The sequence below is a fragment of the Sminthopsis crassicaudata genome, chromosome 2 (assembly GCF_048593235.1).
Source record: "Sminthopsis crassicaudata isolate SCR6 chromosome 2, ASM4859323v1, whole genome shotgun sequence".
Lineage (NCBI taxonomy): Eukaryota > Metazoa > Chordata > Mammalia > Dasyuromorphia > Dasyuridae > Sminthopsis > Sminthopsis crassicaudata.
In genome coordinates, this window is record NC_133618.1 from 439,667,627 (window position 1) to 439,682,050 (window position 14,424).

At 40.8% G+C, this 14,424-nt stretch overlaps 1 protein-coding gene across 5 annotated transcripts in view; it reads left to right on the forward strand.

Annotated features, from left to right (window-relative positions):
- Positions 1 to 8,930, forward strand: part of PROCR (protein C receptor) — a 52,613-nt gene extending 43,683 nt beyond the window's left edge. For 3 of the 5 annotated variants that reach the window (XM_074292490.1, XM_074292489.1, XM_074292491.1), the window contains exons 2-5: positions 3,514 to 3,642; positions 6,457 to 6,708; positions 7,136 to 7,420; positions 7,733 to 8,930. In XM_074292490.1, coding sequence (XP_074148591.1) covers positions 3,585 to 3,642; positions 6,457 to 6,708; positions 7,136 to 7,420; positions 7,733 to 7,872 — 735 coding nt within the window. In that variant the 5' untranslated portion in view covers positions 3,514 to 3,584 and the 3' untranslated portion in view covers positions 7,873 to 8,930. The remainder of the gene's footprint in view (positions 1 to 3,513; positions 3,643 to 6,456; positions 6,709 to 7,135; positions 7,421 to 7,732) is intronic. The other 2 variants (XM_074292494.1, XM_074292492.1) reach the window with 1 other exon arrangement.
- Positions 8,931 to 14,424: the final 5,494 nt, after the last annotated feature.

The following is a 14,424-nucleotide window of genomic DNA, read 5'->3' on the forward strand; positions in this document are numbered from 1 at the left end:
CAGAATTCCATTGAATCATAGAAAATATATATTTGTCAGAATAGGAAAATGGAAAACGATGGAAAACTATTGAAAGGACTTCTATGGTGGAATTTATGGGGATTATCAGGTTTTTTTCTTGCTACATTTGGTTTGTATTACGAACTGCGGTTTTGTTTACAGTTTCAGATTTGATACTTATATTTTAGTTATAACAGCACTTAAATGATTGCACTAGTTTTTCATAATTACTCTGTCATACTTTGATAGATCTAAAGATCCTACAAAGTCATAGAAATTAGCGATAATTAAACTGTTTAGTAACTTACTGATTAATTATTGCTTATAAACAGGTATTTTAATAATGTGGAATGCTTGGTGAAAACTAGAACATTTAAAATTATAACTTTTTATTATTTTTACATTGTGGAATGTTTGGTGAAAACATCCAGAACATTTCAAACTATGACTTTTCATTAGTGTAAATTTCTATGTTACTTATGTAAATTATTATTCTATTGCAAGTTGCTAAAACTATAGATGAGTTTAGATGTAATAAGTAAATGTTATTTTTTATATTTCCTTACCTTAAAAATGTGACTTACAAAATGAAAAATTTAAGAATTCAACTCTTAAAATTTCAAATTACATTCACAAAACTTTTGCTGTTAACTTGTTAGCTCTTTTTCCCTTAGAAATACTTAATAAAAATGTGTAGTTCTTAAAAAAAGAATGCCCTTTGTTAAAACACCTAAGGTCACTTTCAACTCTAAATTCTATGATTCCATGAGTTAACTGTGGGCAGAGAGCCCTGTAGTTGGACAGTTGGATAAAATAGGATCCTTGTTCTCATGGAACTTCTGGTTCTGGATGTGATACAAAGAAAAATACCTATAAGGCATACTATTTCATAGTGAGTTCATTTGCAAACACAAAAGTTTTATAATCACAAATGTCATGTGAGATCAGAGTAGGTAAGAACTATTACCAATAGGAGTAATCAAGGAAAGCTTTCTGGAGGAGGTGTCCTTTGGAAACAAGATGATATAATGTATAGAATGCTGAACTTGGACTCAGGAATTCCTGAGTTCAAATGTGACCTCAAATACTTACTAGCTAGGTGATCCTGGGCAAGTGACCACCTCCTTCTGCTTCAGTTTTCTTAAATGAGGATCGTGTTGACACCCACCTCCCAGATTTGGGGAACAATCAAATGAGATATTTGTTAAGTGTTTTATAAATGCTAGTTATTGCTATTATTTTAACTATTATTGATCAGATTCTTAGAGTATGAAGGGGCTGGGGCAATGGAGAAAGTACTTCATATGGGGAACAGAGTAAGCAAAAGTTCAGAGGTGAGAAAGCAGATGATGAGTGCTAAAGGGAGAACAGTGACCAAATAAGTACTTGCAGCTTGAAATGATGCAAAATTAAATAGCGTGGGAAGAAGCTATATAATTGTCATTCCTAGTAGGAGTTATATCTTAGGACATTCCTGGTAGCATAGGGATCACTATGGCTCCATGAGAGCTCACTCCCTCTAATGTGGCCTTCTCTTAGATGAGGTTCTCTTGTTATGGCAGCTGCACAATCCTGGCCTATCTCCCTCCCTTTCCCTCAGCCATGGGCCTCTCTTCTCCAGCCAATAAATTTGCAGGAACACACTTCTCAGGGCCTCCTGCTAATGTTGGCACGGATTTGCTGTGCTCTGCTTCCTGCCACCCTTATCTTGCCCCTGCATGCAGTCCCTGCAGTGGAAAATCCTACCACTGGCTTCCTTCTCAGGTCTTTACTGAAATGGGGACACGAATTCTTCATATCGTGAGTTGACCCCAAATCTTTGTCCCGAACTCAGCCTCCAGTGAAACAGCCCCTAATTCTCTTTCAGGCTGGAGATGTGGATGCTTAAAAGCAATCACTGATCCACTCTACTCCACTGATTATACCCCTTAATGCTAGAAATCTGAATAGTGATGGGCCACAAAACAAAGGATATGGGAATGAAAAAGCACTTTACAGCATAGAATGTAAGAGCTGGAAGGAACCTCATAATAGAATTCAGAAGGAATCTTAGGACATAGATTATAAAAAGAAGAAGGGACTTCAGAGAACATCTGGTTTCCTCATTTTACAGATGGAGAAAAAAAGATCTAAAAGGGAAGTAACATGCTTAAGATCATAGAATCAATCAATGGCAAATCTAAAACTGGAGCCCCAAAATTCCTAACTTATAGTCCAAAGCTCTATTCATTGCTCCATAATACTCTCATCTCTCCTGCCTCCTATATTATCATATGTACACTTCAACTCAACTTTTTTATTATTCTTGTCTTGTAATGCCAGAGAAACTGAGGCAAGATAGAGATTAGAGAGTATTTAATAATTTATTTAAAAGGGAGAGATTTGCTGGGACCAAATGAATCCATAGTTTGGTCCCAGGGCTGAATGAGACTATCGTCTCCAAGAATCCAGCAAACAATGTGAGTTCTCAATGACATATATACACATGGCTCAGATACAGGGATATACTGAGGCAGGGGTGGAGTCAGGGTACTGAAAGCAGGATGGGGTGGGGTGAACCTCCAGAGATGGGGATGACATAATAGGGGGAGGCACCCTGGACATGGGGAGTGGCATCTTAATAAGACTTTTTTTGATATTCTGATAACTTGGGATGGGGAGAAGCATTCTGATATTTGAAAGCATAAGATCTTTTATCCTTATTAAATATTCTGATAAAGAAGAAGGGGAGGTTTTGCAGGACAATTATAAACTGAGGCAGAGAAACTGAGTCAGGACTGGATCAAGATAATTAGGGAAACTGAATCAGGACAATAAAAGAGAACTGTGGCATAACAGTCTTCCCCACACATTTTCAAGTTTTCCATCTTTTCAACTCTTTATCCACCAAGCCCAGTAACTCTTCCATCACTCACCTAATAAACTCTCAGCCCATTCTGGTCTTTTTCGATGTCATTGAAATGACACTGGGAGCAAAGCAATGTTTGGGAGAGAGGAAGGGGCTAGAGAATACGTTTGGTGCTGTTGGAAACCTCCTGGGATTTGGAGGCTTTCAGATATTAACTTTGAGAAAGGCCCCCTATCTTATCTCTGCAGCACAGGGAAGGGGAAGTAGTCTAGAGATGGTCTCCATACCTTTGCTGAGATGACTCAGGGGGCATGGCACCAAGGATCCGGAGTAGGAATGTCTGTCTCTCTCCAGCTTTTACTCACCACCACCACCCCCAATTAACCAACACCCAGAATTCAGTTCTACCCAGAACTTGCAGTCTCTCTCCCAGCCTCTCTCAGTTCCCAAGGGCAGATCCAGAGATTTGGAGAGGGGGAGGGTTGGGAGCATGCCCGGGCAGGAGGGCATAGGGGCGGGACACTGGGTGGGAAGAACAGGCCCCTGGATAGGAAATGAGGCAGAGTTAGAACAACACTTCACATACTCCACACCCTCTTCCTCCTCCCATCCCTGGCCAACATCCAGTCACTTTCCCTCCCTTTCATTCTCCTTCTGCTCTCCAGGCAGCTTCCACAAGATCCCCTAGCACACCTGAGCAGAATAAAGAGAAGGCTCTTTCTCCAATTCCAGAGAAATGCTTCTACTTTTGTCGCTCTTCGGCTGGGTGATCTGTTGCCAGGGAGCAATGGAAGGTGAGTATAGGAACTATCCCCCACTGCACTCATCTGCTTGTGTCTAAGGCTGACCCTCACTGCACGTAGGGAACAAGAAACAGAAAGAATGTTTGTGTCTATCTTTAGTCATGCTGAGGAGGTGGGGATATGATTTTCTGAGGCTAGGGGATAGCCTAGAGGAAGAACAGGGAATAATGGAGGGAAAGCTATGGAATAACATAGAAGAAGAACAGGAGGAAGCAAAGAGAGGGACTGGGAGAGGGGAGAAGAAAGGCAGATGGAAAAGATGAAGGAAGAAAAGAGTCAGATTAAGGAGAATAGGATATGGAGCAATTGGGCAGAATGATTGATGGGACAGATGAAAAAGAGGTAGAGAAGGACAGGAAAAATAAAGGGAACAGAGAAAAGATGAAGGGATGGGGAATAATTGAGGGAGGATGGGAGAGATAAAGTCGGAGAGGAGGAAAATGAGGAAATATAGGAGAAAGGTAGATAAGACAGGAAGAGATGGGAGATATAGGAGACAGATGGGGCAAAAACAAGAAATAAACAAGGGACAGGGCCAGAAAAATATAGACAGGACTTCAGAGAACTGGCATGAAAGATATGATGATGATGATGGTGGTGGTGGTGGTAGGGTTTGTGTGTGCGCGCATGTGTGTGCAAGGTGAGGATCAAAAGAGCTGGGAGAGGGAGACAGAGATGAAGGAGGACAGGAGAAATCTGGGGGGGAGGATAAATTCAGGAAAGCAAAGAAGATATGGAAAATGTTCAAAAAAGATGGACAGACAAGAGAAACATAAGGAGAGAGACAGACAAATATTGGGGGTGAGAGAAACATGAGGAATAGGGGAGAGATGGGAAAGACAAGAGTGGGAAAAGAGGAAAAAAGATGTGGGGGAGTATGAGATAAAGATGGATGAAAGAATGGACAAATAGGACATTTGAGAAGAAATGAGGTAGATGGTAGTGACATAAGGGGGATTAAGGAAGAGAGATATATGAGCAAGACACTGGGAAGATTACAGGAGATGAGAGGGCGGGAGACAGAATGAAGACAAGAGAAGAAAAAGATGAGGGAAGAATAGACAAATATGAGAGAGAATTTGTGAGAGATGAGGCACAGACAGGAGAAAAAGTGAAAGATCAGAGGATTTGGTTGTCGACTGATAGGAAAACAAAGTGTTACCTATTACCATTGCTTCGAGATCTATGCTTTGGAATCTTTGATTACTGCAACTGATTCAGAGGGGATAGTTCCATAGGATTGGAATTTCCATTTCCTCTGTTTGAGATTTCCCAACATGGGGGAAAAGGATGTGAAAATCTTATCTAGGATGTCATATCCCATGAGGATTTTTGGGCCCAGGTGGACACCTATCTATGAAATTATATTTGTTGAAGCAGGGGGAGGTCTTGGATGGTTTCAGGAGTATCAGTAAAAGATAGCAAGAAACAATTAAACAGCCTAGGTGTTCATGATATTAAGCAATTAGTATGGACTTAAATATTTTTAAGGAGGTTTTTCTCTAAATAGTATGATCACAGCCAGGAGTGTGGCTTCTGGTGGTTTTTTTTCGAGTGAAAGATCAGTCTCTTGGAAAGAGTACTTAGGACTCTTTGTGATTCTGCATCTGGATGTTAAGGCAGATTCTTGGGATAAGTGGTTAATAAGTTTCCAATACACAAGTATCCTCACTTGGATTAGAGGAGAGACCTCAATTGTTAATAATTTTGAACCAGCTCTATATCTTCATTTGTGTAAGGAATTCCCAGTGAGGAAACTCTCAATGCAGTGCTGTGCCTATTCAGAAATGCAGTCTTTGAAGGTTTCTTGAATAAAATAGAGAGAAAGATGACATTTATTATGTACTTATTATATGACAGACACTGTGCTAATCACTAGGAATACATATAGAAGCAATCAAAACAATCCCTGCTTTACATTTTTCCCCCTCTTATTTGTTTGTTTATTTATTATTATTTTATTTTCCCCAGTTAACATATAAAAATAATTTAAACATTCATTTTAAATTCTTCCTCCCTCCCCATCCCCACAATTGAAAATGCAAACAATGCAATGTAGGTTATGCGAGTATAGTCATGCAAAACATTTCCATAATAGTCATGTTGTGAAAGAAAACCTAGAAAAAAAATCAAGAAAAATAACTAAAATGGGCAAAAAAAAGTATGCATTAATGAGGAATAGGAGAGAGAATTTCAATTTGCATTAAGACACCATCAGTTCTTTCTCTGAAGATGAATAGCTTTGTTCATCATATGTCCTTCAGAGAGAGTTGTCTTGGGTTGTTGTGTTGCTGAGAATAGTTATGCCATTCACACTTGCTTACATTCTGATAGACAACAACACAGGAAAGGGAGCTACAAAGAGGGCATTAAGAGTTGCAAGGGAATATGGCCTAGTTGGGAAATAAATGAAGTGGGGTCCTGGATCCTGGTAATATGGGGCAAAAATACAGCTATCAGAGCTGAGGAGTCTAGGGATTTAGTTTAGGATGCTGGTAAGGAGGAAATGACGATGATGGTGCAAATGGTGACTTGGTCTGTATGTCATGGAATAGGACAAGAAGACACCCAAAAGTCTGAGCACAAGCAAGATAAATTGAGGCGGTTGAGGCAATTTTAATAATCCTTGCAACAAAGATACAGACAGTCAGGGGCAGATGAATTGCCTCCCCCACCTCCACATCTTTCTTCCTGAGTTACACATACTCTGAGACATACATGTAAATCTGCACACACACACACACACACACACACACATATATCTGGTGTCCATCTGTCCATCCTCTTGTCTATTTGACAATACAGGTTCTCAGAGCTTCTTCATCCTCCAGATTTCTCACTTCTTGGACCCATTCTCGGTACAGTTCTGGGGCAATGCCTCTCTAGGAGGATTGACCACCCACACTCTGGAGGGCAGTAATCACAACATTACCATCCAGCAGCTGAAGCCTCTGGAGTCCCCTGAGCACTGGCAGCAGACTAAGGAGCATCTGTTCATGTACCTTAGTGAATTCCAAACTTTTGTACAACTGATAAGCAAGGAACGAAGAGTGACTTGTAAGTGAAGAATTAGGGTCTTCTTGGAGAGGGGGAGGGTCCTTCTGTGGGGGAAAGCACTTTGGATAAGGGTGGAGCTCACTTCTGGTGGGAGGACAAATGATGAGAAATCCCCAGGGCTGATATAGGAATCCCTGCCTAGAGGCAGAAAGCTTGGCCTCTGATCCTCACTGCCTTCAGATCTTGTTGGACCCCCTGTTTTGGGAGGAATAGGAGTCAGAGACCAAATCCAAGTGAAATTTACCAGGACCTCTTTTAACTGGGCAGACCCTCCAGAATCTAATACAGAGTCTGAGAGCTACCTAATAGACCAAGCTCTTTAGTTGGCTTCCTTCTTCCCCCTCTGAGCCTTCTACTCCTCCCCATTGTTCCCAGACTTGCCTCCCCTTCACTTCATAAACCTTTGACCTGGATTCCTTCCCTGTAGTCCCGCTGACCCTGCGCTGCTCTCTGGGCTGTGAGTTGCCCCATGATAGCCAAGATGCCCACGTCTTCTTTGAGGTGGCCCTGAATGGGAGCTCCTTTGTGAGTTTTCAGCCAGAGAAGGCCCTGTGGTCAGCATGCCCAGACCAGGGCCACCCCTCAGAGCTGAACAACTTCACCCTGAAGCAGCTAAACAACTATAACCGAACCAGGTTCGAGGTTCTGGAATTCTTACAGGACACATGTGTGGGTTTCCTGAAACAGCACATGAACAGGGTCTCAGAATCAGGTAAGTGATTGGTTGGGAATGATCAATGAGGTACTGGATCCAGATGTGGGGTGTCCCCAAGGCATTAGAGACTCTGGTACCACCTGTGGGGCTCCTCCCCTCCTAATCACTCTGGGGCAAGATCCCGCTTAAACAGCTAAGCTCTGGGATGAGCAGTAGAGAGGGATCAGAAGCCAAGACTATAGGGGAGCAACTTGCCCAGGTCTCCCCAGGCTGACCTCATCCCCTACTCTTGTTAGGGTCAACCCATTCTTTCCTGCTCTCATTCAGCAGAAATTTGCTAACACTATGCTTGTTCCTTCTCTGACTCAGAATTGATCCCTTCATATTCTGCAGTGTCCCATGTTCCTCGATCCTACACAATGCTGATCCTGGGCATCATCATGGGTGTCTTCACTATCTCCAGTGTGGCTGTTGGCATCTTCCTGTGCACAGGGGGAAGGTGGAGTTAATCTTCTTACTCCTTGCTCCAAAGCAGGGCTGGTCATCCCAGTTCAGAAAACCATTTGAAATTAAGGCTCTTTGGATCCAAGAAGCAGTGGTGGACATTGTTCTCTGGCTCCCTTGCTCTTCTACCATAGATTTTGAGCTCAGGAACTCTAGATGTTTCAGTTGAGGTTCCTACCCTAAGAGAGATGTAACATCATGTGTGTATCTAAGAACAACAACATTAAAACAGACCCCCAACATTATAGATAGTTGGGATCCTGGATACAGTTTAAGAAGGGTAAGGACATAGCATTTAGAACTTGAGCAAACAGAGATTACCAAGTCCTCATTTTACAGATGAAGAAATGGAGGTCCTGAGAGATTTAAGAAATTTGCCCAAGCTCAAAAAGACAGTAAGTAGAAGATACATGGGGTTCCAAACTTAATGTTCTTTTTGCTACCCCATGATAAGTCATGAGAATAATATGGTAATATTTCCTCTGAAGCGAGGGTATAATGATGGAATCATGACATCAAGAACCATTAGAATAATTGTGGACCAATGGATTGGGATTCTGGGCAGGAATTACTTCTCAGGTAGGTGAGATTTGAAGCTCTCCACCTCTCTCAATGACAGAACCCTACTACTCACTCCCCCTTCCCCAGCTCCCAACATGCAGTGACTTTGAAGTAACCAATAGCCCCCTCCTATATCAGGAACAAGTAACATTTAAATTTAACTCCTTTTCTCTTGGAAAATTCTATTAGGAGTTCCATTTCTACCAGTTTCTACCAGAGGATTAGAACAGAGACTACTAGAACACTCTTGACAGGGAGAAAATAAGCTCGTGTTTGGAAAGGGTGGGGGTCTCAATCCCCCTACCATCATCACTGGGGATCTGAAGCCTAGGAGATTCAAATCCTGCTTCTGCCAATGATTTATGTGAACTGATTCCTCCATTTCTCTGGTCCTTAGTTTTTTTACGTGCAAAAAACATGGATAATACTTGCTTTACCTACCTCACAGGGCTGTTGTGAGGATTTAATTAGATGACATTATCTGTAAAAATACTTAATCAGATATTTGTGTGTCTTTTATTATTATTACCATTACTATTATTAACAAATGAAAAGTGAGATTTTTGTCCATAGGCTATTGGAAATAGAATTCCTACGCTGTCTCCTCAGGAAGGGAGGAAGCAATGGATCTTTGTTAGTCTGGAAATCATAGAGACATAGCCCCTCTTTTTCCTGTGCTAAGGAAAGAAAGGGCAGTAGGGCTAAGTCTACTAACTCATGCTCTATCCAGGGATATCAGCCTGGTCAGAATGGTATCACAAAAACATTCTGAAGGCTTTAGATGGAGGCTGCTCACCCTAGTCACTATTCTATTTGGGGTAAGGGTTGAGAAGAAAAATGGAACAGAAAACCCTTTTGGCTGGGCTCTCAGATTGGGAAGGAGCCCCATCTATGTACCCTAGCTTGCTGTCTGAGTCTTATCTCCTCTGATCTAAGCTCCATGCTTCATGCCAGAGGTCACCAATTTTGGGACCAAACTTCCTAACACTGATAAATTTATTTTTGCTTGTTGGTCTGATTAAAAAGAAAAAAAAGCACTAAGAATTTGGGCTAGATTCTAAAGCCTAGGCATGTTGCTTAAAGAGGTAATAGCTAGAATCTTTGCCTTCCGAAAACCTACCAATCCTTCAGCTCAGTTGCTGTCTCCTCCAGGAAGCCTCTTATCCTTCAGTTAGAAGTGACCTCTCTCTCTTCTGAGCTTCCACAGCACTTGATTTATGCTCTTCCTGACCCTTCTTTCATTCCAACTCTTGTATGTAACATCTCCTCTGGGGTTATTTTCCCAGCTCTCACATGAACTGCCAGATTAATTCCCCAGAAGTAAGGACCTGACCCCTAAAGATTTTAGGAATAATTCTGAAAAGTTATGGCTTCTAATACAATTACTCATGAGCCCCCATTGAGTGTTCTTTCCTCAATTTTTATCAACCAGCTGACATTAAGGAATTTTACAAAGGGATATTTACTGAGAAGATTTCTTGAGGACAGAAAATACAATGTAATCCTTCCAAATTGGCAGGCTCACTATTCCCTTGAACACACAAAGAAGATCCCTGGAGATAGGGTATTTAAAGTATAAAGGTAGACACAAATATCTTTAGCCAATAATGGGGCCAAAAATATTTTGAGGTTATTGATCCTAGAAGTTTTTTTTTCCCTTTCACAGTCCCCACCAACTTTGTTTTGGATCTTGTCATCTGGATAGATGAGTTGCTCTTTTGCTCAACTGGATGGACTCAGCATTCTCCCAGGATACACCATTTAAAAATTTTTGTTTTAATTAATTTTTTTATAATTATAACATTTTCTTTGACAGTACATATGCATAGGTAATTTTTTTTTTACAACATTATCCCTTGTACTCCCTTCTGTTCCAAATTTTTCTCCTCCTTCCCTCCACCCCCTCCCCTAGATGGCAGGCATTCCCATACATATTAAGTATCTTATAGTATATCCTAAGTACAATATATATGTGTAGAACCGAATTTTGTTGTTGTTGTTGCAAAGGAAGAATTGTATTGGGAAGGTAAAAATAATATAGGAAGAAAAACAAAACAAACAAACAAAAAACAACAACAATGCTCACAGTCATTTCCCAGTGTTCCTTTTCTGGATGTAGCTGATTCTGTCCATCATTGATCAGCTGGAAGTGAATTGGATCTTCTCCATGTTGAAGATATCCACTTCCATCAGAATACATCCTCGTACAGTATCATTGTTGAAGTGTATAATGATCTTCTGGTTCTGCTCGTTTCACTCAGCATCAGTTGATGTAAGTCTCTCCAAGTCTCTCTGTATTTCTCCTGTTGGTCATTTCTTACAGAACAATAATATTCCATAACATTCATATACCATAATTTACCCAACCATTCTCCAATTGATGGACATCCATTCATCTTCCAGTTTCTAGCTACAACAAAAAGAGCTGCCACAAACATTTTGGCACATACAGATCCCTTTCCCCTCTTTAGAATTTCCTTGGGATATACGCCCAGTAGTAGTACGGCTGGGTCAAAGGGTATGCACATTTTGATAACTTTTTGGGCATAATTCCAGATTGCTCTCCAGAATGATTGGATTCTTTCACAACTCCGCCAACAATGCATCAATGTCCCAGTTTTCCCACAGCCCCTCCAACATTCATCGTTATTTGTTCCTGTCATCTTAGCCAATCTGACCGGTGTGTAATGATATTTCAGAGTTGTCTTAATTTGCATTTCTCAGGATACACCATTTTTGTTGTTAGGTCATTCCACTACTGAGATGCAAGGTTGCATCTCAGAGCTAACTTCTTAGCAAATTCTCTTACTGTTGCTACTGGGTGTTGGGGTCTCTTCTACTGATTCTGGTTGCTTAAGCTCTGCTGCTGGTTCTTTTGAACTCTCAAGGCACATGAGGTAGTAACCTTGGCCACACACACACCCCATATGGTCAGGGATATGGTGACTGTATAGAAAAATAAGAAAGCCTTTCTCCCCACCTGAAGACTCACACAAATTTTATTCACTCAAAAGCCACCAAGGAAAAGAATGAAAAACCTATCCATCTGAACCTTTTGCATGTACTATGGGTATAATTTTAGCCTGTTAGAAGAGTTCATTAGTACAATATCAGCCTTTCAGATCAAACTTAGCAAGGTTCTACATGCTATATTAAAACAAGGCAAGGAATATTGTACATGATTGACACAACCAACCAGAAAGGGGAAATCTGCAATATCCTGAGGACTGAGCCTTTATTAGTCAGTCTCATAATAACATGTATGATCATAATAACAACAGCAATAACATTTATTGGTTGGCACATTAAGGTTTACAAAGCACTTTGCTAATGAACATGAAGCCAAAGGAACAGGTGTTGAATTCCCGTACTGATATTAGCTATATAACCTCAGGCACAACATCTTACCTTCATGAGACCTCATTTCTCCATCTGTAAAATGGGTGTGATAATACTTGCTGGGACTTCCCCACAGAAGTGTCATGAAATTCAACAAATTGAAGCATGCTTGGAATGTGACATTATTACAGTGAAAATCCTCCTCCAATATTTCACTGTGTTATGAAAATGATCCTGGGTCCTTGAAGGTCATACTAGTGGATTGATTATAGGCTCTGAAGGGGAAGGGACAGATGGTTTTACCAAGATGAGAAAATGCTCCCTGTAGCCCAAAGATAGACTGCATATCTATAGTCAGGGTAGCTAAGGGCAGAGGAACTCATCACTAGAAATCTGGCCACTAGGAATATATCTTATTTTTATTTTTTGACTAAAGCAGCAATCAGGAAAATATTTCACAACAAAGGGAGGGAGGGAGTTGAGATCTGCAGGTAGGCCACAGATTCCACATACATAGACCTAAGTTAGTGATCTCCTCTCCTAGACTATGTATATGTTTTGTTTTGGGTTTTTCCTTTTTGCAAGACAATTGGGGTTATGACTTGCCTAGGGCCACACAGCTAGTAAGTGTCTCAGGATGGATTTGAAACCAGGTCCTCCAGATTCCAGGGTGGGTGCGCTATCCACTGTGCTATCTAGCTGCCCCTGCTCTCCTAGACTATAGATTCTTTGAGGGGAGACAGTCACTTACTCAATTTGGTAAGGTCCTCTTCCCCCAGTGGGTCTCCAACATAATAAGTGCTCAGTGAGTGCGTGTGGAATAAGGTTTATTGGCCATCTGGGACTAATAGGTAGTGAGATAAGAAAAGGAAGAGGGAGAGCCAGGAATTGGAAAGGAGAAAGGGAACGAGCATTTATTAAGTGCCTACTATGTGCTAGCTAAATCAAAAAGAGGCCACTAGGTGGCACCACAGTGCATCTATTTGAACACTGATCCTGAAATCAAGACCACTTGAATTCACATCTGAGCCATAGATACTTGGACAAGTTAGCTTTTGTTTGCCTTTCTAGGTTGTTTTGAGGATCCAATGAGATAATATTTGTAAAATGCTTAGTACAGTGCCTGGTGCATAGGAGGTGCTACATAAACGCTTCTCTTGTCCCTTACCTTTAGCTCATTTAATCATTGTTGTGATGCCCGAGGACAGAGTTAGGGAGAAAGATATTCCTCATTCCCTATTTTGATGAATAATCTTTTAAAAAATAAATTATCTATTTTGCAATGGTGAAAATTGAAAATTATCTGCATGTATTTGGAAAAATAAAATAGTATTAAAATAAATTATTTTTGTTATAAATCTAAAATTATCAGGAGAAATAGATATTCTAACAGACAAGGAAAAAGAAAAAAAGAGGGCTGTTTATGAAAACACTTCTGTCTTACATTTACTTAGGCTCTTCAAGGTCAACACCCTGAATATAGGGAGATAGTAGTGAGAGCCTACAGTATGTGCAGAAATGGACCATGATGATGCCAAAGTTCCCCATCCCCTATTCCACATATACACAAAGACTGATGGGAGTTCCTTGAAATTTTAGGGATAAACCTGCAGGACATAGGCAGTGGGTGATGCCGAAATCCCAGTGGGTGGTAAGCTCTGACCTATTAAGAGGGGTGGATTCTCATGTGAGAGGCTGAGAGTTACCCGTGTGGTTGTATGTGTGCAAACATTTATCCCTTCTGAGATGATGTGATATAAACCATGTAGATACTTTGGTTTCTTCTTTTGCAAAATTGGCAGGAGACTAGGGTTTTAGGGTTGGACTAGTAATCTCCAACATTCCTTTTAGATATAAGATCTGATGATTCTAAACTCCATGGTCTAAGTGGCGCTGTCTGGGAGACCATACAGACTGGAAACGCATCCCCTTTCTGAGAAATGACTTCAGAATGTTTATCTTGGGCCTGTCGCCCAGAGATTAGTGCATGTCAGGTCCAGCTGCTGCTGACATAGGAAATCTTGTGTGTTGTAAATGGTCCCCTTAGCATGTCCAAGCTTCATCTAGCCAGCTGTCCCTGGATTTAGCTTCCTTCAGTTGCCAATCATGGTGAATAAGCTTGTAAATCCTCTTCACTCCCTTGACTTCAGCTTCAGCATCTGTAAAATAAAGATCATAAAATTAGAGCTGAAAGGAATTCATAGTCATCTAGTCCAATCCTCTCACTTTATCTATGAGGAAACAGACCCAGAAAGAGTAAATGAGCCCATAGTCACAGAGGTCCTAAGTGACAGAAATGCATCTGAACTTGGATCCTTTGATTGTAGGAGTAATATTCTTTCCATGGTACCCCACAGCCTTTCAAGACTTGCTGATCTCAGAGGTTCCTTCCAACTATGATATTCTGTTTTAAAATCTCATATTATTCAAACTCTTCAAATTGACCTGTGACCTCATTGATTTGGATGGTTTTGCTAGTGCTGCCAATCAAATGCCTGTTTATCCTGTGAAATCCCTATCCATATCCTCCATTAGTTTACAACTTGCCAAGCCCATCTCCATATATTTCTAGGGTAATATTCTTTATTTGTTGTTTGAAGTTATAATTTAAATAATTTGAAGTTATTATTTATTATTCCGAAGCCTGTCCACACCCA